This window comes from Hylaeus volcanicus, chromosome 4 (genome assembly GCF_026283585.1).
Source record: "Hylaeus volcanicus isolate JK05 chromosome 4, UHH_iyHylVolc1.0_haploid, whole genome shotgun sequence".
In the NCBI taxonomy this organism is placed as follows: Eukaryota; Metazoa; Arthropoda; class Insecta; order Hymenoptera; family Colletidae; genus Hylaeus; species Hylaeus volcanicus.
The window spans coordinates 29,167,051-29,193,117 of NC_071979.1; the positions used below are offsets into that span (position 1 = coordinate 29,167,051).

A 26,067-nucleotide genomic window follows, 5' to 3' on the forward strand; every position below is an offset into this window, starting at 1 on the left:
AGTGCAAGAATATTAAATTAAGGTATACGTTTCTTAAAAGTATATCGTTATCTTTGAATAAATTGATTTTAAACATTTGCTTGTCAATTATTATAATGTCGTGTAAAAAAGGAGCATCTCGATTTTATAATAAAAATGCACACTTTAAACATTATCATAGTCTATTTTTATTTTTAAAACCATTCTGCTTATTTGATTCATAACAACGTGTACTATATAAAAATTGTAAAAGTGATTTATTAGATATAAAAATATTTACACTGTAATTAAATATGTAACAATGTAAGTTAAGCATCTATGTGAGGAATTTCATGGCAAATCGACCACTTTTTTTTGTTTGGCTTGGAATGACCCATATGTATATTTCTAATGGAAATAAATTCGTTTTTATTTTTGTCATACAATTATTATGCTTCTGCGACTACGCATTTGTCCTTTGCTTCTTCAGGCGTTTTCCATTCGACGTTTCTTCTCGTGTCTGTAAAAAGATCATGGATTATAATTAGAGTGGTTAATAATCAGAATATTTTTAAAATGATCAAAGATTTAGAATAATCGTACCTGGCGTCATATGTTTCAAGTATGCCACGTGTAAAACAAGATACATAAAGGCAGTTATAGCAGCAGTGAACGAAAATATTCGTAACGTTATTACGCCTCCAAATATTTTGTAGAATATGCCACCTATCAAACTACCTATCGCGAAACCTGAAACAGATATGAGTAATAAATGAATAGAGAGAAATGCGACAAATAATCTTATCGTTATATTAAACACATTGGTGCGTCTATTTTTCAAAATTTAATTACCAAAACCATCATCCATGCCAGCTACGATTCCTTGAACGGTAGCTGACGTGCCAGTTGGCGCGACCTTACTAGCATATGCAACTATTGTCGTATAACAAAGTGCATACGTAGGTCCTTGCATAAATAGTTCTATCGGAATTATCCACCATGGCGTAGACGCCAAAGAAATTAAACCAAGACGTATAGCGTAACATACAAAGCAAAACGTAAAAGTATATCCGAATCCTAGCTTCTTTAAAATTTTACCTGTTAAAAGCGTAATTATTTATTGAAACATTCTAACAGCGTGAAAGCAAAGGAAAAAGACAAAAAGTTTACCAGACAAGGAAAAAAATATTATCTCGCCGCCCAAAGTTTCCGCGGCAACTATTAAACCTTCTATTAATTTAATTTCATTCATATGACCAGTTGTCATAGCTAAATCTTCTAAGTACCTGTTGAAAACATATCGTTTCTATGTGAATGCGATTATACAGTAATCTGTGTTTCTGCTATTCTTCTGTTATCCGTTTTACGTTTTCCAATGTATTTTAATTGTTAAAAGATATTTAGTTAACAGTTTAAATAAATGTATACAAAATACCAAAAACTAAACAATACAAACGTAACAATTTACCAAAATAAAAAGTAAATTATAAAGCTGTCTAGAATGCCAGCAATCGTCGCAAAGCAGAGAAATATTATTATATGCTTCAATTTTAAAAGCTGAGACACGTCTTTTAATATATTTGTCGATCCTACCATAATTGGCAGCTGCAAGAAATATCTTTGATGGATTACAGGTGATTAAGAAAGTTGATAGAACAGTCTGTTGAACGATGCGTGAAATACTCACTTTTAATTTTTTACAACAGAATAGATCGATGAACGAAAACACGAAGACCAATAGAAATGCGGGTGTGTAAATTTTGATTATTTCTCCTTTAGACCAATAATCGACTAAACTTCCAGCCAAAGAGGCAGTAATTCCGAAACCTATTGTTCCCCAAACGCGTTGTCTACCATATCCCATTTCACCACCTACGCCTGTAAGTTCATTAAATTAATAGAAAAAATAAATAATATTAAACACTAAGTACAGAGCTATATTAAGAATGTAATTATGCAATACCTAGTATATCGAAGCAAATCGCATCGCTTATACTGTTGCTTACATTGAAACCAATATTACCAAGACACATCAAAAAGACAAATCCCCAGAAAGTTGCAGATGAGTATAGACAATGTTTGTCTTTGAAATCATCACAGGTGACGTTACAGTTAGTACTTTGTGAACAATATGAGGTAGAATTTGCATTAATTAAACATGTAGTATTCGAGGAAAAGCTTGCTTCCCCTTTAACAGCTTGAAATAGTATCGTTGTAGAAAAGTGTTCATCTTTACATGTCCAGTGGCACGTTGTATTCTTTGCTCCAGTGCATAAATCTGGTCTTGAAATGTCCTTAAATAAGTTAGGAATCAAAGACGTTTAAGAAGTTTAGAATTCACGTTTACAAGACTGTGAAAGCTTACTTCTAATGAACAATGCGGTAAAAGGTCACAGGATATGTTAATAAATCTATGATCCGGTAAAACTGGTCCTGGAAGTACTGGTAAGAAGCACATACAGACGTAACAAGTGCTTGTTGCTGCTAGTAATGCTACAAAAATTGATTTTTTCCAGGAGTCAAAGTAATCTACAAGAAAGCCAAAGGCTGGCTTCGCGATTAAAAACAGAATCGGTAATACAGCTGTGATGCTGCCCATGACTAATGGGGATACACCGAGCTGTTTACCATAAACTGGTAAAAATGGAAGAATTGGACCCATTGCTGAAATAAAAAGTATATATTATATGTAACAGAAGTGACATCTTAATGATAGAATAAAATTATATTTACCTGCCATGAAGAAAAAGTAATGTGCCTTTATAGGCAACTGTTTGTAATTCAATTTCATTTTTTTTATAATTCTAGAGTAACTAACGCATCGCAAATACTCCAATTAAATCATATTGACCACTTTCAAGGAGCAGGGTCTAAGCAAAAATTCACATATCACCATTTCCTAAAATCAGAACACACTGGTAAGTTTACTGTTGATCGAACAAGTGAAAGTATTGGATTACTTCTTACATGGTAATGTAAATTGTGGTTATATTAGAACATAGAGGAGATGGAGATTAATTAAGATAAGAAACACAAGTAAATCAAAAGTGCGATACCATATCGTTTGATATAGTCCAAAAATGGAATTCGCAACTTTTCTATATTTGAAATGTGTCGCCTAGTTTATGTCAAAGATGTGTATCTGTCATTCGAAAAAATTTCGAAATTTTTAATTCACGCGAGTTTAACGTCATCTTTGTCGTTTCTTGCTTCCCGTTCTACAAATAACCAACGACCAGCTTTTCTGCGTACTCGTTATCACACACTCGCTACGATGCATCTTCATTTGCGCGTTACACTTTTTTTAGATTAAAATAAAAACTTACACGGGAAAACTTATTCTACTACGTCAGATTAGATAAATAAAAAAGGGATCAGGCCAGTTCATGCATTCTCTGACAGTTTCATGTTGTCAAACTTTATAAACAGTAAAAGGACGTTTGCTATCTTCATTTTACTGTTTATAAAGTTTTAAGGCCGAAATTGCAAAATCAGGCCTTGGAGTCGCATCCGCCAAAGTGTAACGAATATATTAAAACCAGAATTATTAGAAAATATTGCTTCTTTGCTTCAATATCCTGGAAAAAAATCATGCTAGCCTAATCGCCCTGTCCTCGTCTCTCCTGCAATTGTTGTATCGCCCTCTCTGTCCTTGTCTCGGAGTTTCCTACTTTTTCCGCACCTATCGCTGAAATCAACTCGGAGGTTGGCTCTGGCTCCTGTGCGCTTTTAAACGTTTTACGCAGTCAATTTTAAGTTTTGACGTTCTCGTAGATAAGTTTACGCTGCGTAAAAAATTCATAGAAATTTCTGACTAAATACAAAGAATATTAAATCGTCGAAAGTAGTAACGGAAGTATTTGATCATACAGCGTTGGTTTGAGAGATAATAAAGGAAGTAGTAGGCATGATCGGCTCACGCTACAACGCCCCTATTGATGATTAAATTTAGCTCGATCGTAAAATGTTTACGTTACACGAAATACGCGAGCGATAAATTCATAAAGAACAAAGGATACCTCATTAGGAGTTGTATATATTTTTTTTCTTGATACTATTACAACTGTATAAACAACGATGACCACGACTCGATGCGATTGGAATAGAACGATGCTGCACGCAATGACAATGATTCGTTTGCAATTGTCATGTCTGACAATTGTGGCATCAACGAAGTAATTTAGTACTCATTGACGACTCGGTTCTCTTCACGAGAAGACTTATACATAAGAGAAATCATGATTGCAAGATGAACGTTACAGGAAACGCGGGGCGATATTAATCTTCGCGTTGTCTTTTAATTAACTCCGTCGTAATGGAACTCCTCGTACGTGCGCACGTCTAACAAACACGTTATTTAAAATAATTGTTGGTTTGCCTAAGAATCGGATTTTAATTATTCTAACGTTATCGTTTGGAAAAATTCAATATATTGCAGACTTGAAAATTCATTGAAAATAATAGTACTGTAGTGGATCAATTTTAGAAATTATTAACAGGTTTGAACAGACGATCTAAAAGCGATCCATCGATCCATGGAATCTTCGAAAGAATAATTTTATTTTTAGGTTATATTACTAATTGGGGGGTTAAGTTTGCTTGTGTTGGTTGCAGTAATCAAAGAAAAGCGCTGCAAGTTATCGCAAAAAAGAAAGGATTGACTACTTCCGTGCATACGACGAATAATCAGAACCGTGCTATCGTAATACTGCCATTTTGCATTGAAATTGTTTTATTACGATACATTGTAGACTCATCGGGAAAATACGCAGAAAACAGAGAAGAAAACGATCGTCGCGACAATCTATAACTCATCGAAATGATGTACACATGGAAAGATAAATGTTTTCCATGCGGAATGTTCTCGCGTTCCAGAATATTCTTTTTGCGCATTATGACGGCAATAAAGATGTAAATCATAAATAGCTTATTTCAGACCCTCGAACGTCGTGTAGAATAGGTTTCTGGACTCTATTGTTTCGAACAGATAATCCTGTGGCCATAGTAAACTACCTGATACGGGATTAACACCCGACCAGGGATGAAACATCCGAATGGTTTTATTATTGGTATATGTGTTCGTTACATAGATTGTACTGAACATTGAAACGAAATAAAGTGTGGGCTTACTCACCTATCGAATATGAAATGCTAATGTATTCAACATTTGCTGAGCAAGATCTGCGCATCTTGTAGTCGACAAAAGCCAGACAAAAGTATGTGTGCATATGTATTGTGTAGATGAACATCTACTAAAAATAGAATCATTCGACTAGAAACAGGAGACGATCTATCATAATAACAATCTTTATAATGCACTTGATATAATCTAATATTTCTATAATATTGCAAATAATAGGTTGGTCAAGAAATATATTCTCAATTTTTTTCTATGACCTTTCTCCATCTTTTGGGCGAATTCATAAAAGTCCTCATCAAGTTAACACTTTACCGACTGGTAAACCGATACTTTATCTATTATATTGATCATTGTATGAATTATAATATATTACATAAATATCAATCAAAAGACGATTCATGACAGATGAAATAAAGATTGAATAGTACCAATGTTCTTCAAATAAAAAATATTACTGAACGATATGCCCAATCGCTACCAGTCGGTAAAGTGTTAATAACCATTCGAGGTACAGCGAGACATCACCCAAAATCAAACAAACATTTTAATCTAACCTAACGTAAGTTATCATACGAATAAAGTTGTAACACATGAACAGTGCTTTCTATACCCTAAACGTTAAACGCAACAAGTGTTTTCATGCACGGTTAGCCGTACGCTCCGTGATGACGATTCGTTTCCAAAAGCTTTCGACGAATTCGTCGAACCAGCTCAACGGACGTTAACGTCGTCCAGTGTGTACGCGCGTTTATTTAATCCAGCATCGTTAGATTCAATCCAGTCGCCGCGAAGCTGCGTGCGATGAAGACACGTTTAACCACCGCGTGGAAATTCCCCCTCCAGTGTTTGTTGGTGTTTGTCGGAAATGCCATGTGGTGAATTCGGCCGAAAAGTAGTGTTGTTACGCTTGGAACCTGTTGACTGGTTGAATTAAAAAAAGCTCGACGCCGCTGAATCATTCGACTCGTTTCTCGTAAATCCGTCAGTCGATGATACTCCTCTCGAGACCGCTGGCCGCCCCTGTCCTTCTATAATTCTATTTTAAACGTCAGGAGACCGAAGTGCAGCGAACTGGTTATGGTACGGAAGAGAATTTTGGGGCTGGAGGTACGTCGGCAAAGGATACTAAACCGCATGCATTATATCAAATTAAACGCGTAGACAGTGTCGTGACGTCGTGTGCTCCGTTACGCATCGGATTTTTGCTTGACGAGTGTTTTCAAGGATAGGCGAAAGTGATCGAGACAGTTGCATCTTCGGATTTCTTAAATCAGTGGCACAGCCAGCAATTCTGAACACTTGCGTGGAACCTACCGCTTATAATGGAATCTTTTTCTCGAAGTCGAAGAATGGTAGCAGTAATAAAACGTCTAGAAGATGTGTAACGTTAACGTGTCTAATGTGTTTCAGACATAAAATGAAAATTGCGATCAAACGTAACTAAACACTGTAGCAGTGAAATTAAAGCTTTCACATAACCACTTGTGAAGATATAATTGATTAGCGAGGCGAATAATAGAAAATTTGATAGCTTTCGGAGTGACTTCGCACCGAGGAAGTGTGATAACACAACAAATTAATTATTCAGCGTTTTCGTCGGTATATATGTATAGCCAATGAATCAAACGAAGAACGTGCGTCGGTAAGAGTGAGAAGAGAAGTAGTGCTTACCCCGCGAGTTACAATCGAGCGATAACTGTGATTCTTGCACAATGAAACTATTTCTACATTCTTTTTTCACACCGACTCTCGTATGAAATATATTCAACCAGTGATAATCGCGAGTGAGGCTTCGGTAAAGGGAAAAAGGATTGCAAGGTTAAGATTTTTTCATGAAAATCATGCGGGTTGAGTGGACAAACATTTTTGGTGTCCACTGGACGCTGAAAATGTACGCTCGATTATTCACTTTACTCATTTTCACTGTGCTTTTCCATCAACATGCTAACGCGGAGGAATGTAAAGATTGCAAAGAAGACCTCGTATGTGAGTGAGAACATTTTACTAATAATAGATGTACGTAGTTTGCTTTAGCATTATTTATATAGATAGATATAAATATATGTTAGATATATTATAGTCTAGTAGTAATAGTCTATACATAGATGTTAGACTGATTAGAACGACGCGAAAAAATTAGTGTAAATACAGCTGCATACGTTTATCGATCGATGATATGCACGGGTAGAACAAACTTAAGTAGATTAATTGCAACTTATTCTTAATTCGTAAACAAATGAGAGTTACGAAAGAGAACTAAACGCTTTACTTTTATTGCGATATTATATTAGGTTGTCTCAAAAGTTTCTTTCGTTTTATTAATAATTAATAAATACACAATATTTTATGTTTTATGTTACATTACAAAATTGTGCACAATTCATTTCGCTCTATTACTGTTATAGCATCAATGTCCAAAAAATTAGATCGTCTATTTATATAAATACTGCCACAGAAAATAATTGAATGCAACTCACGAAAGAAACTTTTAGGACAACCTAATGCATTCCACTTTGAAAGGTCCGATAAAGTCGACGTAGTAAAAATTTTACCAATTGAAACCCATAATTTCTTAGCAGTGTTACGATTTCCAAAATGATTTCCCCCGAATCACCGAAAATGAAACTTGCAGTGAAACTGTGCATAGTCGAGACCGCGCACACGGCAAAAAGCATCTCTAACCTTTGCTCACAATTGGCGACTACGTGGCGTGTAATAAGATGTGTCGTAAAAACCGACAGGTGAGTATGAAAGTTCAATAGGAATGCCGTCAAGGTGTAGAGCCTAGTTTAGTCGCGTGAAACAAATATAGCGATCTCGTAAGAACGATAGCAAGGATGGCGGCGCCCTTGAGCGTAGGATGTCAACAGTTACGATTGGCTGTGATCTTTGCTGAACGTAAAAAGTTTAAAGTTTAACAAACCCAGAATCATGAATTTGCCCAAAAGACGATGAAAGATCATAGAACAAAATGGGCAATATATTGTAAAGTAAATACAGGGTGTCCTAGAAATGTTGTAACACCTTGAAAGAGGTGGTTCGGGAGGTGATTTGAAGCAACTTTTTCCTTGGCGAAAATGTTGTCCGCGGCTTCGTTGAGGAGATATTAACGGAAAACACTGACCAATCAGAGCGCGTGTATACCGGTGAAGCGGCCGTGGTAGCGAATGAGCGCAGCCGCCTAGCGCGTAGCCTACGCTCCACCGGCATACTCGCGCTCTGATTGGTCAGTGTTTTCCGTTAATATCTCCTCAACGAAGTCTTGGACAACATTTTCGCTAAGGAAAAAGTTGTTTCAAATCACCTCCCGAACCACCCCTTTCAAGCTGTTACAACATTTTTGGGAGACCCTGTATTATTTTTCTCGAGTAGAAGATACGCGTGGTTACTCAAAAAAAAAAAAAAATAAATCATAAACGTACGACGTTTTGCTAAGGAAAAAGTTGTTTCAAATCACCTCCCGAACCACTCCTTTCAAGGTGTTACAACATTTTTCGGACACCCTGTATATTGTAAAGTAAATATATTTCGCGTTAAGATCCGAACGGACTTTCTGGCCAACCCAATATTTATTCGTTCCCAAAGCAGAATTTAAAGGAAAGCTTGCAATAAATTTTGGTAATCGTTTACGGGGAAGCAACAGGCCTCCTTAACGATGCGTCGTAAAAATATTGCCGTTCTAACGGGAATACCCGAATTACGTAGGTTGAATTGCCTGCGGCAGTTGGCTATGGGACTGGCCGATTTTACTGTACTGGAACCCGAGGACCTGGTCGCCGCGTCTGCGTACAACGAATACAACGTCGTAGTCACCAACGAACTGAGACTATATGCAGATGGTAATTACAAGATAAAATCGGGCCCGAGAAGACCCCAAATCAATAAATATAAATAAATATAACTATTCTAGACATTATAGAGAATCATGGTTTGCTACATTGTGTTTCTAAGAACATTGTGTTTATATTGAATAAAAACACGGTCAAATCGCCGCGCCACGGACACTCTAATCTCCCCTAAAGTCGCATGTCAAAAAAGAAAAGAAAACAGATTGGCCAGCTTATCCGAGTTTGAATTCTGAGATTGAGATTGCCTATTGTTTGTTGATTTCTTAGAAAAGCAACGGTTCGAGATGGTAGTTCTAGTCAACAAGGACGTGAAAAGCATATGGGACGTTAAGGCCAGAAGGTTCTGCCACCCTGGACATGACTCGAGCGACGGTTGGACTAAGGCTTTCTCCACGGTTAATATTTTCATGAATATTCTACGGAATATGTCTGGTGTAAATGTATCCAGCCAATTAGTTGTTAAAATTCAAAGGGAGATAGAAGAACTCTGTAATTGATTATTTTCAGCTTGTTAATGGACCAGATAAATTTTTGTTTGCCTTGGATTGCTTTGCTTGGCGTTTGGCGCACCGACGCGCGGCAATGCTTTGAAACAGTGTTTGTCAAAGTGGAGGGACGCGACCTTGAGAAAGCGGCCTCGCAAGGGAACGTCACATCTGTGGGGTCGTGGATTTACATGATGATTTAAACGTTTATTCTATAGGTACCAAACATCATAATCCTCGAAGCTTTTGTAATAAATATGAATATTGTCAATGTAGAAGGGAGAATGGGGACATCTTACGTGCGTGTATGTTGCTATAGGAAGCAGGCGCGAAAGATAAGTTTTAACATAAACAAATATAGATAATTCTTGTATAACTCCCTTTATCTCTGAAATCGCACACCTGTTATCTTCCTAGATAAAGACTTTATTTCCAGTTAATTAGACCGTATCAATTATGGTTCTAAAACAATTTTAAAAACTGTTACTTAAGTTTTAAATTTTAATAAGGATTCGTGTCAATATCCAGGTACACTTGATGCAACATCTTCAAAGGACCCTTTCAGTGGCCTTATATCAACGTTTCACGTCTCTCGTACTAGATGGCTTTAAGGGATAATCAAGCATGTACATTTACACTAGCCATACCACAGAACAACACTAACTCTTTCCACAACACTAATCTGATGATATTAACGCACCTCTGTTGCAGTACTTCGAGAAGTGGATAATCCCCAGGGAATGCGACGCTAACAAGACGTTGCTGGAGAACAGAGTGAACGGGGTGTCCAATTTTTTCGAAGCAGCGTGTATCGCTGGACCATGGTCAGCGGACACAGAGTTGGACAGTAAACTGAGTACGTAATCGACGAATACAACGATCGAATAAATATTGAAAGTGTATCGATGGTTCGTTTTGCAGAAGCGAAGTACAGAAACCTTTGCGCCGCGTGCGACAATCCTGTCGGCTGTTACTCGAGTGATAAGTACCACGGCCGCGAAGGAGCTTTATTGTGTCTCACTGATAACGCGGGAGACATCGCCTGGGTCAGATTAGACGATACTCTTGCTCATTTCAAGGTTAGAGCATCGAGAGTTAACGCGATCCTCGAATGGAATAGAACAATATTTTTTTTTTAAACATATATATGAAATCATAACTTAAATATATACAGTACGTGTATAGTTTCTTAACTAGTTTGTTTCGACTGATAGTAACAAAATACTGTACACAGGATGGCCAAGCAGATAAAGAAAATTATAATTACCTCTGCCCCGACGGTACAACGAGGCCAATGAAATTCGACAAGCCGTGCGTGTGGATCTCGAAACCATGGCCTGTGGTCATCGCGAGATTGTTAGTACAGACATTGCATAATTTATCGTCGATTCCGCTTTTGATACGAATTTAAACTGATTTTCGTGTTCCGCTAGGGAGGTGGCAGAAGAGGTTCAGAAGATGATGGGCGAGCTAGACTTAGCGAAGTTCAGCTGGATGTTGCGCAATTTGCTGGAGAATTATCACCCGACGCCAGTGAACACCGAAACACTGGAAACTCCAGAGGATTTCCTGATAAAATGTAATTTTACATTGTCTTTATGTTTAAAATATTGAATGCTTAGGGACTACTCGTTATTTTTAAAGATTGAGAAAGAACTGTAGTTACTCTATTTCTTCGATTGGTGACGTGGTAACGGAGACGTGCGATTAAATGAATCACGAGTATTAGCCACCTGCAATCTTGATAAAAAGGTAGCAGTAGAGCCTTGGCAAGCGTAAAGGACAACAAGTAATTATCCTCTTATGTATTAATCCATACGTGAATCCGCTTCAGAAACTTTTATCAAGAAGAACTTGATATTTAGAATTAGTGTACCTTAGTGTTTCATATGTATCATATCTAATCGCGTTTGATCACAGTTCCCGGTTTCCTGGGAGCCAACAACCGTGCAAGCTGTCGGCCATCGAGGAGAGTACAATGGTGTGTTTCATCCAACTTGGAGGACAGAAAGTGTCGCTGGCTCAGAGAAGCCTCCTTAGTTTACGGCGTGGAACCAACGATTTCCTGTAAACAAGAGCCAACGAGGGCATCGTGCTTGAAGGCGATAAAAACAAGAGAGGCGGACATATTCGTCGCGATGCCAGAAGAACTGCTCAGCGCCAGAAAGTAAGCAAAAATTACTGTCGCGTGTTTACGGAAGGGAAAAAAAGGGATGTTCCCCGTAGTGTCTACACTGTCTGCAGTGGTGTTTCAGAATGGGTTTGAAGCCGATCGTGCAGGCGGTAGTCAAAAAGAATAACGAGTTCAACAGAATCGCGGCGGTCGTCAAGCAGGATTCACGGTTCAAGAGTTTGAGGGACCTCAAGGGAGCCAAAGCATGCTTCACGGGATACAGAGATGTCGGTGAGGATAACTGTTCAAGAATCCCTAGTTATACTTTCTTTAAGCTTTCTTAAATTAATTTGAAAAAATTATTTTTAAATAATTTTCTATACGGATTCCTTGTCTCCGCAGGGTGGAATACCTTTGTGTCAGCTTTGAGGAATATCTCAATTGGAAAATCTGACTGCTCGGATGCACGGGTAGTTGGAAACTTTTTCGAGGAGAGCTGCGTTCTTGGGTTGAACGACAGCCACGCGGAAATTCCTCGTAATTTATATTCACTGTGTAAACAGAGTAGGTGAACGCGTGCTGGTGTAATCAGAATAAAACTGCGATTGGAATACTAACTAAATAGCGAATCGAATTTATAGCAGGCAGAGTCGGAGACGATTTAAGCGCCTTCGATTGTTTATCTTCTGGCCTTGGAGACGTAGCTTTTGTCAACCTGAAGAACATCGAAAAAAAGACTGGTACAAATTCCGAACAAATCTATTTTTATCGTTATAACGTTTTTATAATAAAAATCATAGTATTTTAAACCATTTAAGACAAAAAAGAAAATGAAATTAAGAATTTAAATTATTGTAGGTAATTTTAACTCACAAAGTCGCAGCGATCACGGGACCAATAGTTATCGAACGCTATGTCTGAGGGAAACAGATGCTGATGAGGATCACATGTGTGTACTTGCGTGGACGCCGTTAAGCGCGGTAATCCTCTACTATACATACGATTACGAAATTATCAAACATCAGTATGGAATTCCACGCTATTTTCAGGTTGTGGCGCATGAAAACTTGACGTCATTAAGACGCGAAGAGATTTATGCGATGCTACTGGAGATGGACGATCTGTTTGGAGTCACTCTCAAGGGTAGAATACCAGCGTTCTCTATGTATGGACCGTACGATTCAAATTACAGCGTCATCTTCCCGGTACGTAAAAATATAAATCATCAACAGTGGACAAAATATTAATCTTAGCTCTCCATCGAATATTAGTTAAATGAGAAATTTATATCTACGAACTAATACTTAAACATTGATTCGAATCAGTAAAAGGAAACATCGTATTCACAAATACAAATATTATTCTCAAAAGTAAAAAATCACAATGTTACAAATTGATATATATAGAAAATTACAAAAACAGTTTCAATCCTCGTCGGAGGTGTTGCACATGCAGTCTAAAGGCCGCTCGAGGATGGTTACTTTTTCCCAGTATTTTTCATTTTGCGCTGCTCCGTAGTAAACGTAACCTTGACGGCAGAAAGCCCAAGGGAAATGCATGCATTTAAACGAAACGTAAGGCTCGCCCTTCGCGTTCAACGCAATGGCCCCTATATCCGATTCTCCAGTTTCTGCTTCGAAGTTTTCTAGTTCCGCGCTCACGGAATAATCGATCGATGCGTCTCGAGGCAATCTTTCGATTATTTTTCGCGCGGGGGCATAGGAATAAATGTTTTTATCGTTTCCTGAAACGGAAACGCAGCCGTGTTCATCCGCGTAGACGCCGCAGCCAAGCACCGTACCGATCGCGCTCACTGAACCGATAGGCTTTCCGAGATCTCCCGCTGTCGATGTACCGCTTGCGAGTCGTCTTTTTCTATCGTATGCGACTACACCAACTGCGCTAACCTGGAGAGTTAATATTTATATAACTCATTCTTCGAAATCCTTTCTACCTCTTGCACTAAGGAAATCTATCATTGGTTAAACATTATTTATTCTTTTCTTAAATACACAAAAATTGCAAAAATTGCACAAAAATTCGTGAAACAAGAATACAGGGAATCAAATTTTTTCGTGATTATATAATATCTTTTATACAGGATTTTATACAATCAACAATAAAAATAAATAACGTTTCTTAAGATCAATGAGTAACAAGTTTTTTTTTCTGTACATGTAGAAATAATATTTGGAATCTATAATAAAAAAAAACCTTGTGCGACGAACAATCACATTGTGACCCAGGCTTTGGTATAGCGAGCAAAAAAATATATATCATTGCTCGCACATAACATTAGCTGAAATGAATAAATGTTGTTCAACTTATTCGAATCAAACAGAACTTTTTTCTTCTGTCATGATTTCTGGAATACTAATCTTTATTTCAGTAGTAGCAATTCGTAACGAACTCGATAAAGTAATGTCCTTTACTTTGCCACGGTAATTCATTTTCATTAATTTTACAGTAGAGAAGATACTTTCACACAAGGAGGTAGACGCGAACATGGAAAACATTTTTAATCCAACATCGTATAACCTCGGATACTTTTCTGGAGTCAACAATTTGAAAAATTCTTCGCCTGTTTCTTTCCTGTACAAAAAGCATGGATCTGTTTGCAGGTCGCACAATTCCGATTGTAAATCAATGTTTTGATTTTCAATTGAAACATGCATGGGATCTGCAAACAATTGTACCTCGTTCTCTATAATTTTAAAATCGCTAAATCTATTATCAAACTCTTCTATTAACTCTAATACATCAGTTCGAAATTCCGAGAATTTCATTTCTGGATTTTCTTCCTTAAGTTGTTTACAATGAGGAAAGTGAGACAGGATTTCTTTTCCAAACTGTGCCGCGAACAGTTCTAATTTCTTTCTAAATCCATTAATATTTCCGACTAAATGGACAATACTTTGTCCTTTCTCCTGTAATTTTAGATTCAATTCATTAAGATAGAACGATATATCTGTCAAATACGCTAATCCACAGATAAATTCGTGGCTCTGTAATTCTTTTCTTATGTCAACTGTTTTACTTTTCAGTTCAGCTGCTAAAAATTCATTCAATTCTTTTCGAATAGCAAAGAAACGTTCTAATAATTTCCCACTGCTAAGCCAGCAATTTTCTGCGTGCAACAACAAATCGTTGGATGCAGCATTCTTCTCTTGCAAATACGATTTTAATTTTTTATGTTGAATCGAGCCTCTGTTACCTCTGATAAGATTAGTTACTTTAGTCACGAGATCTATTATGGAACGTAATTTCGACGACTTTGCGTATAACACATTTTCGTGTATTATACAATGAAATATAGGGGAATGTGGTACATTGTATTTTAATAATTTAACTATATCTTTATCGGTGTCATTTATACTCGCTGCTGCGTCGGTTACGATACACGTGCATTTCGTAAAATCCGTAAATTTCTCTACTTCCTTTCTAAAAGTATTAAAAATGTATGTACCCTCGGTAGTGCTGTTCAGTGGGGCCAAACCGAGCAATTCCTCGTGCAATAAAAAATCTGATTGCACGGTTCGAATAAAAATCATAAGGTAGGCAATATCATACAAGTCCGTACTTCTATCCAAGCAAAGGGAAAAATATTTACAATTCTGAATCAAATTACGAAGTTTCTTTACTAGATGCTTATCGATGTCCATAAATCGTCTAGAGATCGTTTGACGGGACAAAGGCACTGTTTTGAACTGATTCACCGCATCTGTATTTTGAAATGCCTCAGCCATGGCGGTGGTACAAGTTTTAATCAATTTCCCGTCGCCGAAACTCTTTTTGCTACGACCGATTTCCCACGCGACAGCGTACGACGCCGCGATTCGACTCTCGGTGTTATCAATATTCCCAAACGATGTACTAGGCATCGATGTGCTCGTCAATGTTGCGGCTGGCAATGTTGCACTCGATAATGTTGTATTCAACAATGGTGCATCCACCAACGGCACATCTGTCCACGGTGCATCCATCACCGACGTACTCGCGGTATCAGATGCAGAGTACTCGCTCGCGTTACCATAAGGTTTTTTATATACTTCTAGCAATTGCCGTTTCTCCTCCCTCGTGTATGCTTTATACTGCTCGGCGTGAAACCGATTGTAATGCCGCGCGATATTGAACACTTTACTCTTTTTCAATAGAAAGTTACATATTATGCATCTGGCGCTTTGATTCTCTTTGGAAAATAAAAAATCGGTTTCCCAGTTGCGATTGATCAATCGCGTTTTACCTAGGTGGGCCTCCTTAGGCATTATGGTAACGATCGTAGGTGCTTAAAAAGTTTTCGTTAAGGTAACGAAGAGAATAGTCGATATAGCTACGTGTTAATCGCTGTAGCTTGTATTAATATATGTACGGAGCTTGTACTATAGCTATGCATTAATTTCTTTGAAATTGTAGCGAGGAGATTAGAATAATTTCATTGTTCGTTACTTCATGATCTGTTTACGATTACTACAAAGTGTTCTGAAGCAAATCACTCGTAAAAGAAGAGTGTCTATTGTTAGTTTGCGCGGGAATCACGCTCATTGGCTGTGCACCTTACAGCGTGGTGCTGACCAATGCATACTGCTTATTATTATCATTATTACAGTATTCGTATGTATACTGTTCATATATGTACAGAGGTTGTACTATAGTTATGTATTAATTTTTTTGAAATTGTGGCGAGGTGATTAGAATAATTTCAGTGTTCGTTGCTAAAAAGTGTTCTGAAGTAAATCACTCGTGAAATAAGAGTCCCTGTTGTTAGTTTGCGCGGGAATCACGCTCATTGGCTGTACACCTTACAGCGTGGTGCTGACCAATGCATACTGCTTATTATTATTACAGTATTCAAACGTCCATCACTTATTTTCATTTCTCACTTTTATCACTTCAGAAAGCATCTGAAAAATAAAACAAACCTGTAAACCAGTCGGTTCGTTCAGCAAATCGTCGGAGTCGATAGATAACGCGCAGTAAGGATTAGCTTCTTCTCCATCGTCGGATCTTATTAGGACGCAATCAGAATCGCATTCTTTCGTTTGTTCGTTTTCATTACAGTCCTTTACGTTCGTTAAACTCTTACGATCGGTACAGTATTCGAAGCCTTCCTCGCCTAAATAATGCGACGACACGGATTCGTACTCGTTTAAAGTACCAGGCGGTAAAATTGGTATTCCGTTGTCCAAGGCGAACTTCTGAGCTCCGTTTTCGACGATCAGAATGTGCTCCGTGTTTTCCAAAACTTTCCTCGCTGCGGGCGATTTTTTTCGAATTAGGAGTAGAGTTTAGTACAGAGTCATAATTTTCGTAGCGGATGAATGTTCAATCGTGTCGAATTGTCCACTTGTGTCATAAAAAGTCTCATACAGCGAAGCGTAGTCAACGATACACTTTATACTTTTACGAGAAACATAAATCTAGCTTCCTTTCGACAGGGTATTTACGAATTCGTACTATGCTCTCACTGTGTATCGTTGAGTAACGAGGAATGTTTCCAAGTCGCTACAAAAGTCGCAAGTCGCTAAGAATCACTGTTTAGGACGAACCTAGGGCGATGGGATGTTCTATGTCGCGAACAGCACCCACAAATCCAGCGTCGTTTATCGTAACGAGACCGGCGTCCGTAACTACTTCGTCGTTAACGTCTAAAGAACCTCCTTTCGCGCAATTGAAATACGGTTTGCTCTCCATGTAAGAAATTGCTCTTTCGACTGCGTGCACTGCTGATCGACCGTTGATAAGATCACTGTAGGCTTCGACTGCTGCATTTTTAACCTATACAGGAACGTGAATTCTTTCTTTATTCTTATATCCAGAAATCTAAATGCACGAGCATTCTAGCTTCGAAAATTGTGGATGTAATCAAATTGACATCAAATTGTACAACAAAAAATACAGGATTCTTACGATCCTCTGAATGATAACTCTAACTAGGTTATCATAATGAATGTTTATAAACTAAATTATTTCATCGATAAATCGATTCTTATCGTTAGACTGTAGATCTTTGTGCAAAATAAAATATTTTCGAATGTACCTACAAAAATTGAACCTAACTTAGGAATTCATTTTGCTTTGCAAATATTACGATATGAACTTCACTTTCAATGTATTTTTATACTCTTGCATATTCTGTGCATTTTGTACTTTATTGTATATTCAAATTTCTTATAAATGCATAGAGATCCTCAATACTTGTATAATAGTATTTTAAAGAAAATTTTCCTAACCTCAAAAAGCATTCGATCGCGTTTCTTCCGTGGAATTTTGCCCGCGCCTCCGTGTACTACTATAACTGGATCCACATGCACGCGTGGTTTCTTTTTCTCCGATTTGACCTCGGTGCTGATCCTCGCCAAAATCTGATCGATCCAAGAGCAATAATCGCACATCATAAAATTAAAATTTCTTTTGAAATTTTTTTTAACACAATATACTATAAAGAAATGCAAATTATGTAGTAAATTTGTTATTTGTTGACATTCATTAAATCAATCTATGATACAGATACAGAAAAATATTATCAAACATCAATTTTGAATGATAGTAATCAATAAAGAAACAAAAGCATTGCATTAAAAAATTATGAATGTTCTTTTTACAGGATGAAACGCAACATCTGCAAGTTGATGCTCACCAGATGCAACATGTACGTAGTTACAATGACATTGTCAATGATATTATTAAACAACCCACCTGTGGCAGCGTAAGAAATTTCAATCTTCATTATGGTAATACGATTTTTGTATTTGTTACAGTTTATGTTTCGAGTAAATTAGTATATATTTAATGATGAATGTTCTTTTATCATTTTACCATTGTATAAAGATTTGTACACACAATATCTGAATATAGCGATATTCGATGTAATAAAAGTTTATTATGCAGCAAGATTTTTCTGAATAGAATTCATATATTTCTTTATATTATAAAATCATCGTTTGTATACAATTCATGGACGGATTCATGTTTGTGAATGTGAATAACGTGCAATAAATTGTAGTTATTTTGTACATATCTGGTGTTTCAACTCATTAAGTTAATGGGTTTAATGCAAATTATATACTTCTGAAATACTTTTAAACAGATCAGTACACCTTCTAAGATTTCCTTGTACTTTGCAGTTCCATAATATTAATGAGAATATTACACTTCTATTATTGTGTTGAAAAGATTGTCTTTAACTAACATAAAAAGTCAACATATAAAATCATTGGAAGTACAAACAAATTCAATTCCTTCGAGTGTTTTTCATTAACGATTTTAGTTCAGTTATAAAATTGCGACGTATCGCATGAAAGTGTTCAATTCCTGCAAGTAATCTTCTTTTTTCGAGTAACAAAAATTCGTTTTTAATTTATGTATTTCTACGTTCCCTGATTCCGTCCCTAGGGCCTGAAAAATAAGTCAAATATATAAGTTAAAAATACATATACATATATGTATTTTTACATTACAATATACAAGACATTTAATGTACCAGATATTGATGAGACATGTCTCGTTCGGTTTTACAGGATGATAGCTGCATACTATTTATAAATCCGCATTTTTGCATACTCACAGAATACGTCGAGTAAATATCACTGTTAGTTAAATCCCATATATGTATTCTAAAATATCAGTATTCAAAAAAGTTGAGTTCATTTTCTTTTTATACACATTTTCTCAATTAGCGTTGACTCCACTTACCGCGAATTATTGTCCAGTACGAAAATTGTAAATGGTTTTGACTTTGACCATTGCACCGACTTAATCGTATGTATATTGTCTTCATCCCTCAATTGTAAAATCGGTTTCTCAGTATTCAAGGAATGCAATCGAAGTGTACCATCGTCGCAACCAACCTACGATAAAAAGAATTAATGAAAGATATTATTTGTTACAAAACATCAATCTTAGAAAGAAAATCTTACCAAAAAGAAAGATTGATCAAATGGGCACATGTCTATACAAGTTACGTTTCCACAGGCACCTGAAATATATTAAATACGATGAGTTAATGATATGTAACTTGGAACTTGTGAAAGTGTTGTAATGACTTACTAGTATCCAATTTTTTGTACATGGCAGGACTAGCTTTGTTACCAATACAAGTAGCATGCAAAACGGTGCTACCGTTAGTTGCGATATAAAGATTATTACTATCAACGCAATCCACATGCATATCGATAAATGCAGCCGCATCGATCCTTCTAAAGTGGTAAAAGAATTCGATGAGGATCGTTACTCGGTGCACGGTATACAAATTGTTATACAATATTTACTTTTTAAGAGTATCAGATTGCAAAAGAAGTTCTTGACTTTTAACGAGCCTTATACTACCCCAATACGACAGCCCTAAATCGTCGACATTTATTCCCATGCTGTGTAAAACGCTCCATATTATAAGAGAACCTTTTTCATTTAAGCTACATATCTATTATGTTAGGTAATACAAAATATCAATAATTCAAACATTGTTAGCATCAATTCATAAAACAGTATAACACGAAAAATTCCAACAAACCTGAATGGGTACAAATTTATTGTTACATCGTTCTAACGATTTTTCTTCAATCTTAGACAGTATGCGTATCGTAACGATTGGTGAATCGTGTATGTTTGATTCTATGTTTGCAGCAGTCGTGTAAGTAGGCGTTCGTATCGTCCAATTCAGTTCGTTGGCTGTATCGGTCATTTTCTGGTGCCACATTTCATCTTCCTTTAAATCCCACAGACTTATCGAGCTGTTATTTAAAATATTTGTTAATACTTAGCGAGCTGTTATTTAAAATATTTGTTAAAGGCAAAAGATATACCCATCTTGCAGGCCAGCAAATACAACATTGTAATTCGTTAAATGGAAACAACAAGCGGTGATAGGACAGGTTGAGTAAAATAATTTCATCGGCATCGATGGTTCAGAAATACTCCAGATACATCCAATGCAACAGTCAGTTATGTAGTCTTGTTTGTTAGAAGTCTCAATTTCCTGTTTCAAATATAATCGTAAAATTGGACATAGTTCTTCGATATATATATAACTAGTCCTTACCTCTTCAGTCGAAGCGTGAATAGTCACTAACACCTTGTTCAGAACTTCTGAATAATGAATTATCGTTACTGCTCTGCCAGCCAGAAATGTTACCGAATTTACAGAAAGCTTCACGACGCCGTCGCTGAAGGGTACTTGTTCTTCGTTTTTAAATAAATTTCCACCAGATCTTCTTTCCTCTAACAGCGATAACATTATTTTTCCAGCGCGACTTAAAAAGTCGCTTAATCTTAGTACATCAAAAGTTGGTCGTGGTAAAAAGTTCATAGTTTCTTCCTCATTATCATCACCAACGCCGATTTGATCCTACAAGTTTTAATATTTATTCAGGTGTAATGTCTTAAATGCCTCATCTTCTATTTAAATATTAGGGTGATTGTATATACCATTTGAAATAAATTCAAATCTTCTTTAGTTTGTAAATTGCTTCTACAAGTGATTGGAAACTGTGTCCACTTATTCTTAAACATAATTTTGTCCGTTTGTGTTTCTACGTCGATGTTATCTTCGCCAGTCTGTGTAGATATCTGTAATATTAAACACGGTAGTTAAAAACTAATTATTATTATTAAAGCATTGCTATTATTAGGTACTACTCGTACTTGTTGAGTATTTAATTTTCCATAGTTTCTAATAAATTCTTCGTACGGTATAGGCGAACATTCCAGAAGGGACCATTCCATGACATCTAGTTTTATCATTTCCAAAAGTTCTTCGCCTCTGCTTAGACTTTTCTTGGATTTCTAAAAGCATATAACAGTTATAGATAGCGATATAAAATACATTTATCGAACACGTATTACCTTTGCTCTTTGATTCTCTTTGGTCTTGCGAAAGTCGATAAATGAGATCTGTGAAAGCGGCGGCGATTTTGTGAAATCGCCTGAACGGCTATCTTCGAAACCTTCATCGGTAGACAGTGGTAATGATTTACTTTCGGATAATCTGTCTTCACTGTATCATAAAAGAAGTACTTCAAATTCTTATTAAAACACTACACCAATAACCATCCAGCAATTGTGTAAGCATTTAATAATGAAACGATACAAATGGTACAGAAAAAGCTGTTTAATCATCTTGGAATTTGATTTTGCTTAGGACAAACCTAAATGCTTTGTTAACTGGTTGTTTTAATTCGATAAGAGAAGCCAGCTTCGGGTCATTCGCAATTGCTTCTACTCTTGCCGCTCTTCTCCTAGCTTCTGCGAGTTCGTAATGACCAGAATCGTGCATATGCTCTTCTTCCTTTTGCTGTTCAGCGTTATTCACTACTTTGCGCTGCGGTAAAATTAAAATTTAAAATAAAATATTGCTATGATAAAGCAAATAGTAGTACCTGTTTTGTAGTGTGCAATTCGATAGGATCCAATGGTGGTAAATTATTATGACTGCTGCTCGATTCTTCGCTCACTTCTGATGTTTCACTATCTGTGCATTCTTGAAAATCAGATTCATAGTCCTGAAAAATATCTCGAGTTTATTAAATCTTGCACAGACAGTATTCCATTTTATTACCAATATCTTACCTCAAAGTCATCTTCGTAATCGTATTCGTTTTCTATCTGAGACATTTCTGATTTATTTTTATTATTCTGATCCTTTTGCAAAGAATCTGATCTTGGTTTGGCAGAGTGTAATACTCTCACTTCGCTTGGACTCAATGTTCTAGATAATTTGCGTTGTCTAGACTTCATTTTTGAATCACTTTTCTCTGATGCTCTTGGATTTGTCCTTGCCATCGCTTTTTCTTTTAATACAGAGTACGTCTCTTTATTAACTGATTTACTGTTAAGTTTGTTTGTAACAGATGACGGCACAAAGACTGTGGTTAATCCCCTCTTCTCTGAATAACTGCTTTGTATTCTTCCAGACGATTTACTACTTTTTGTTCCATCACTCCTGCTTAATTTTCTTGTAGGATCAGATGCTGTTTTAGATGTTACAGATGTTTTGGAACTGATATTTAATTTTGATGTGGAGGATGAACTTTCTCTAACAGATTTATTTTGAGACAATGCGGTTGATCTTTTTGTAGTTCCTCTATCAGAACTCACATTTTGTACTAGTCTTGAATGTCTATCACCTTCACCCCTTCTTTCAGAGTGTGCAGACTTTTTCATCAATTTCAAGTCCAACTTTTCAGAGCTTTCCGACTCTTTGGTAGAAGAGGAACTTTTTGATTTGGACTTGGTGGATTGGTGCGCATTTTTAGTGATTGAAACCTTTTTAATTGCTCCCTGAAACAAGTAATGTACAATAAGCATAAGAAAGGTAGAAGAGTCTACTTAGTCGCGTTCTTATAATAATATTTATTATATAAATTATAAAGGATTTGTTTATAAGATTGTGAGAGACTTGGTAAATATTTACAAATCATATTTATGTTATTGCATTTACGTGTCGCTATCGCAATGTCTAAAAAAGTCAATAGATTCGAGGTTGATGATTTAAGTGAACCTTGAAGTTGAAATGTCAAGCTGTTGAAACTTTAATCACGGCTCGTTAATATAATGAAGCATGTATATTAACACGAGCAAAAATGGGATAAACAGCGGGAACAAAAAATAAAAAATATTTTTGTCGAATACTATGAAATATTACCGTATGAGACATTATTCTCTTGATTGATTGGTGTTGACAGTTACAATACCACCATGATGTAAACTACTATTGTTACTGTTGCAACAGCGCTACTCGTGGCTTACTATTCAACTATATACTGTCAATAATGTTTAGAAATTGATGACTGTGTTATTTAATATTTTTGTATAAGTATATTATTGAATTATTCCTGAATAAAATTATTCTATTTTTTCTAAAGAAATGATTAAATTAGAACATCCCATCAAAAAAAATCCTTCCTTCTATATGTTTTATTTTTCGATCAAGTAAATATTATAAAATATGCAAGATGATACCGAGAAGCAGAGGTTGTAAGAATGAAACTGTAAGAAAGGGAAGAATAAAGACACAGGAAGTCAGGTAAGTTTATCAATTAATAAATTAGTTAACCATTGGTTAACTATATTTGTTCTTTTGTAATTTAATGAAACGATGAAGTATGATCAAACTATTATTTTTACTTCCTTTCAAAATTGCCTATAGTATTATTTAATTTAAAAATTGTATACATGTGGATATCTTATACTATTTATTCATCTTTTTTTTTTCTTTTATAATTCTTTGTATATTAATAAAGCAATAAATCAAACTGGTAAATAGATTAGCAACTCGGGAACATCCTGAACGACAAAACCAAAGATCAACCGTGTCCGAATTGGTGTATAAATATTTAAGGAAGATGTCGTATCCGGATAGCGTTCGAAAACAACGTAATAATGCTTGCAATAAATTTCAAAGAACGAACAGAAGAAAGAAAATCATTCATCCCAAGCATAAGTTATTTCGTACAAACGCAGGTACAAATATAAAAGAGGCAAATGAAATTGAAACTAGCAATAGGGAAAAAGAATTTAGTTGATGAAAATGACAATTTTAGATGGTCTTAAATGATTGAGAGTAAATTATTGATAAAGAGCATGAGGAACAATTATTAATTAATTAATATGTTGAGAATTTTTTTCTTTCATGTTAATCGCCACCTAGTGGTGAATAGGGCGAACTAAAATTCGAAGTTTGATCAGCGCCTCTGTCGGGAAAACGCTCGTTTGTCCTCGATTAGTTCCCATTGTTAACGCTAGATGGCGCTATTTGTTTATATTAATATAAAAAATAAATATATCTTATAAAAAATTAGTAGACAAGCATTGTGGTATTAAAATATGAATGAGAATTATTTTGGAGCCCTTGAATCCTTTATTATTTTTTTGAACAAACAAATGGCGTTGACAGGGGGAACTATTCGAGGACAAACTTGGGCGTTTTCCCGATAGAGGTGCTGACCAAACTTCGAATTTTAGTTCGGCATGTTCACCGCGAGATGGCGACACCAATCACCATTAGGAACCCTGGGGCAGATTTTTTAAAATAATAATTATAAATGCAATTCTTGTAAAACACACATTTGAGTCATGAATTATAATTTTTTAATTTTAAAATTTTTAAGTCAGCGTACTTATTCTTCATGTATTTTAACTCTAGACTTAGAGTGTAACGAGGCAAGGAGGTTTATTCGCACGGCACTCTCGTTTGCCATTGATTCTGGATATTTAATCCCCACTAATCGAACTGGAAGGATTTTAAAGATTTCCTCATCCCTAAAGTTAAGTCACCCTTTCGACGAATAAGAATGAATCTAAAGAAGAACAGGGAAAAACACGTCGTTGTGATACTACTTTAATTGATGAAAATATTTATTTAACCACAGGACTATTTTTATACACATATCACTTCAAATATTTATAATGTATACATTTCTTAAATTTAAAGCCAGATGAAACACAGTTACAAAGAATATTTTAATTTTAATGTCTTATACAAATTTCCCAGAGTACTCGATGATATAAATCAAAATGTTCACGCCTGTAACTGCTTGAGAATTCATTAAAAATTTATTTATTCATAAATCGTCGTTTGCCTCGTCGTTTGCATTCCTCTTGGCAACGTTGGATCCACCTTTCCAGATCTTTTTTGTGTTGATCAGATATTTTGGCTCGAGTCTGACCTCGAGACTTCTCGAGAACGTTGTGCAGAACGTCAGATACCGTTTCATCTGTCAGAGAATCCTTCTCTTCTCTAGCTTTATCAATAACAACCGTCTTATCTCTCACTGTCGTTGCATTTAGCTTACTCTTCCCTGGATCGTTCGTTCTTTCCTTTCTACCTCGATCATTCGTTCCTCTTCTCTGTGAAATATTCAGTGGAAGATTTCCTCCTGCCCCAACATACATCTCTTCGTGTACTTCATCTCTTCCATTCCTTCCTGTACTTCTTAACGTGTCAAATGGTTCCACCTATATGCAAAGACGTGCACAATTTATTTATTATTTAATCTTCACGAGGAAATCTTATTGGGGAATGAAATTATTATTTTACAAATGAAGTAAATAAAGTGAACAGTTTCATCTTACGTTCTCGTCAGTCGTACTGCAGGAGCACTCTGGATTATCTTCAAGAAAGCCATCTTCTTCTTCATAGTTCTGAACAGCGTTCCTTGTTTCTGGACTTCGACGTTTCCTTTTAGGTGCAGATTCTCCAGTGGTGGACGACTCACAGTCACAGCTGTTCCCTTCAGGATTTTCAAGTTTTCGACGTTCTTGAGGATCTATCGTTGAACTTACTAAGGGGCACTTGCCTTGATTTTCAGGGGACGTCGTTTGATTGATCGAGATGGCGGCAGGACCCACCAAGTGGTACTCGTTGTCCAACAGTTCCATGACGAATCTGTAATTAGAGTAAAATGGGTCAATGGTTGACCTGGAATAATATTTTATGCGTTTATGATATAAATTAATATCGGGTTGTCCGGAAAGTCCATGTCGATTTTTGATAGGTGGTGCAGGTCTGATTATGTCGAAATGGCTGAA

The 26,067-nt window shown here is 36.2% G+C and overlaps 5 protein-coding genes across 14 annotated transcripts in view; 1 reads left to right on the plus strand and 4 right to left on the minus strand.

Annotated features, from left to right (window-relative positions):
* Window positions 1-210: 210 nt before the first annotated feature.
* On the minus strand, window positions 211-10,273 carry LOC128875450 (major facilitator superfamily domain-containing protein 6). 5 transcript variants are annotated; one of them, XM_054121042.1, is made up of 10 exons: window positions 10,132-10,273; window positions 2,692-2,857; window positions 2,324-2,622; window positions 1,922-2,252; window positions 1,646-1,836; window positions 1,427-1,563; window positions 1,129-1,244; window positions 811-1,056; window positions 562-708; window positions 211-478 (listed from the first exon to the last, which is right to left on the minus strand). In XM_054121042.1, exons 2-10 carry the CDS (start codon window positions 2,747-2,749, stop codon window positions 408-410), a joined length of 1,596 nt encoding a protein of 531 aa, XP_053977017.1. In that variant the 5' UTR covers window positions 2,750-2,857; window positions 10,132-10,273; the 3' UTR covers window positions 211-407. The 5 variants fall into 5 exon arrangements, with proteins under 5 accessions (XP_053977017.1, XP_053977020.1, XP_053977019.1 ...); XM_054121045.1 differs by lacking the exon at window positions 10,132-10,273 and adding an exon at window positions 3,978-3,996; XM_054121044.1 differs by lacking the exon at window positions 10,132-10,273 and adding an exon at window positions 3,285-3,551.
* On the plus strand, window positions 5,875-18,437 carry LOC128875447 (transferrin). 2 transcript variants are annotated; one of them, XM_054121036.1, is made up of 15 exons: window positions 5,875-7,084; window positions 7,731-7,839; window positions 8,804-8,937; window positions 9,214-9,341; window positions 10,143-10,287; window positions 10,353-10,510; window positions 10,666-10,787; window positions 10,865-11,010; window positions 11,352-11,598; window positions 11,687-11,835; window positions 11,947-12,108; window positions 12,186-12,284; window positions 12,403-12,524; window positions 12,594-12,749; window positions 18,149-18,437. In XM_054121036.1, the coding sequence occupies exons 1-15, from the start codon at window positions 6,931-6,933 to the stop codon at window positions 18,332-18,334; spliced, it is 2,217 nt and encodes a 738-aa protein (XP_053977011.1). In that variant the 5' UTR covers window positions 5,875-6,930; the 3' UTR covers window positions 18,335-18,437. The 2 variants fall into 2 exon arrangements, with proteins under 2 accessions (XP_053977011.1, XP_053977012.1); XM_054121037.1 differs by having other exon boundaries at window positions 5,876-7,114.
* On the minus strand, window positions 12,757-18,142 carry LOC128875452 (isoaspartyl peptidase/L-asparaginase-like). Its single transcript, XM_054121047.1, has 4 exons — window positions 17,775-18,142; window positions 17,091-17,319; window positions 16,464-16,795; window positions 12,757-13,451 (listed from the first exon to the last, which is right to left on the minus strand). Exons 1-4 carry the CDS (start codon window positions 17,937-17,939, stop codon window positions 12,969-12,971), a joined length of 1,209 nt encoding a protein of 402 aa, XP_053977022.1. The 5' UTR covers window positions 17,940-18,142; the 3' UTR covers window positions 12,757-12,968.
* A 144-nt stretch (window positions 18,438-18,581) lies between the features above and the next one.
* On the minus strand, window positions 18,582-23,380 carry LOC128875445 (cytoplasmic dynein 2 intermediate chain 1). 2 transcript variants are annotated; one of them, XM_054121034.1, is made up of 16 exons: window positions 23,183-23,380; window positions 22,108-22,818; window positions 21,918-22,040; window positions 21,687-21,859; window positions 21,385-21,535; window positions 21,184-21,324; window positions 20,968-21,108; window positions 20,582-20,887; window positions 20,346-20,518; window positions 20,054-20,273; window positions 19,812-19,963; window positions 19,591-19,739; window positions 19,461-19,519; window positions 19,237-19,391; window positions 19,025-19,157; window positions 18,582-18,939 (listed from the first exon to the last, which is right to left on the minus strand). In XM_054121034.1, the coding sequence occupies exons 1-16, from the start codon at window positions 23,192-23,194 to the stop codon at window positions 18,817-18,819; spliced, it is 2,922 nt and encodes a 973-aa protein (XP_053977009.1). In that variant the 5' UTR covers window positions 23,195-23,380; the 3' UTR covers window positions 18,582-18,816. The 2 variants fall into 2 exon arrangements, with proteins under 2 accessions (XP_053977009.1, XP_053977008.1); XM_054121033.1 differs by having other exon boundaries at window positions 22,108-23,380.
* Window positions 23,381-24,894: 1,514 nt separating this feature from the next.
* The window catches only part of LOC128875006 (uncharacterized), a 7,822-nt gene continuing 6,649 nt past the window's right edge, over window positions 24,895-26,067 (minus strand). For all 4 annotated transcript variants that reach the window (XM_054120281.1, XM_054120280.1, XM_054120282.1 and 1 more), the window contains exons 2-3: window positions 25,612-25,924; window positions 24,895-25,494 (exon numbers count right to left, since the gene is read on the minus strand). In XM_054120281.1, coding sequence (XP_053976256.1) covers window positions 25,093-25,494; window positions 25,612-25,924 — 715 coding nt within the window. In that variant the 3' untranslated portion in view covers window positions 24,895-25,092. The remainder of the gene's footprint in view (window positions 25,495-25,611; window positions 25,925-26,067) is intronic.

Bases quoted from the DNA above. Each gene is read 5' to 3' on its own strand.
- LOC128875450 (XM_054121042.1), bottom strand. From the start codon at position 2,749: ATGAAATTGAATTACAAACAGTTGCCTATAAAGGCACATTACTTTTTC. The intron at 1,837-1,921 runs GTATTGCATAAT...ATGAACTTACAG, and splicing joins GATTTGCTTCGATATACTAG to GCGTAGGTGGTGAAATGGGA. The intron at 479-561 runs GTACGATTATTC...ATCTTTTTACAG, and splicing joins CTTGAAACATATGACGCCAG to ACACGAGAAGAAACGTCGAA.
- LOC128875447 (XM_054121036.1), top strand. From the start codon at position 6,931: ATGAAAATCATGCGGGTTGAGTGGACAAACATTTTTGGTGTCCACTGG. The intron at 7,840-8,803 runs GTGAGTATGAAA...CGAATTACGTAG, and splicing joins TGTGTCGTAAAAACCGACAG to GTTGAATTGCCTGCGGCAGT. The intron at 12,525-12,593 runs GTAATCCTCTAC...CGCTATTTTCAG, and splicing joins CGTGGACGCCGTTAAGCGCG to GTTGTGGCGCATGAAAACTT.
- LOC128875452 (XM_054121047.1), bottom strand. From the start codon at position 17,939: ATGATGTGCGATTATTGCTCTTGGATCGATCAGATTTTGGCGAGGATC. The intron at 17,320-17,774 runs GTTAGGAAAATT...GTTCCTGTATAG, and splicing joins GCGATCGAATGCTTTTTGAG to GTTAAAAATGCAGCAGTCGA. The intron at 13,452-16,463 runs GTTTGTTTTATT...TTAACTCTCCAG, and splicing joins ACGAACCGACTGGTTTACAG to GTTAGCGCAGTTGGTGTAGT.
- LOC128875445 (XM_054121033.1), bottom strand. From the start codon at position 22,845: ATGCTTATTGTACATTACTTGTTTCAGGGAGCAATTAAAAAGGTTTCA. The intron at 20,274-20,345 runs GTATATCTTTTG...TTTAAATAACAG, and splicing joins TTTGCTGGCCTGCAAGATGG to CTCGATAAGTCTGTGGGATT. The intron at 19,740-19,811 runs GTAAATATTGTA...TTACCACTTTAG, and splicing joins CAATCTGATACTCTTAAAAA to AAGGATCGATGCGGCTGCAT.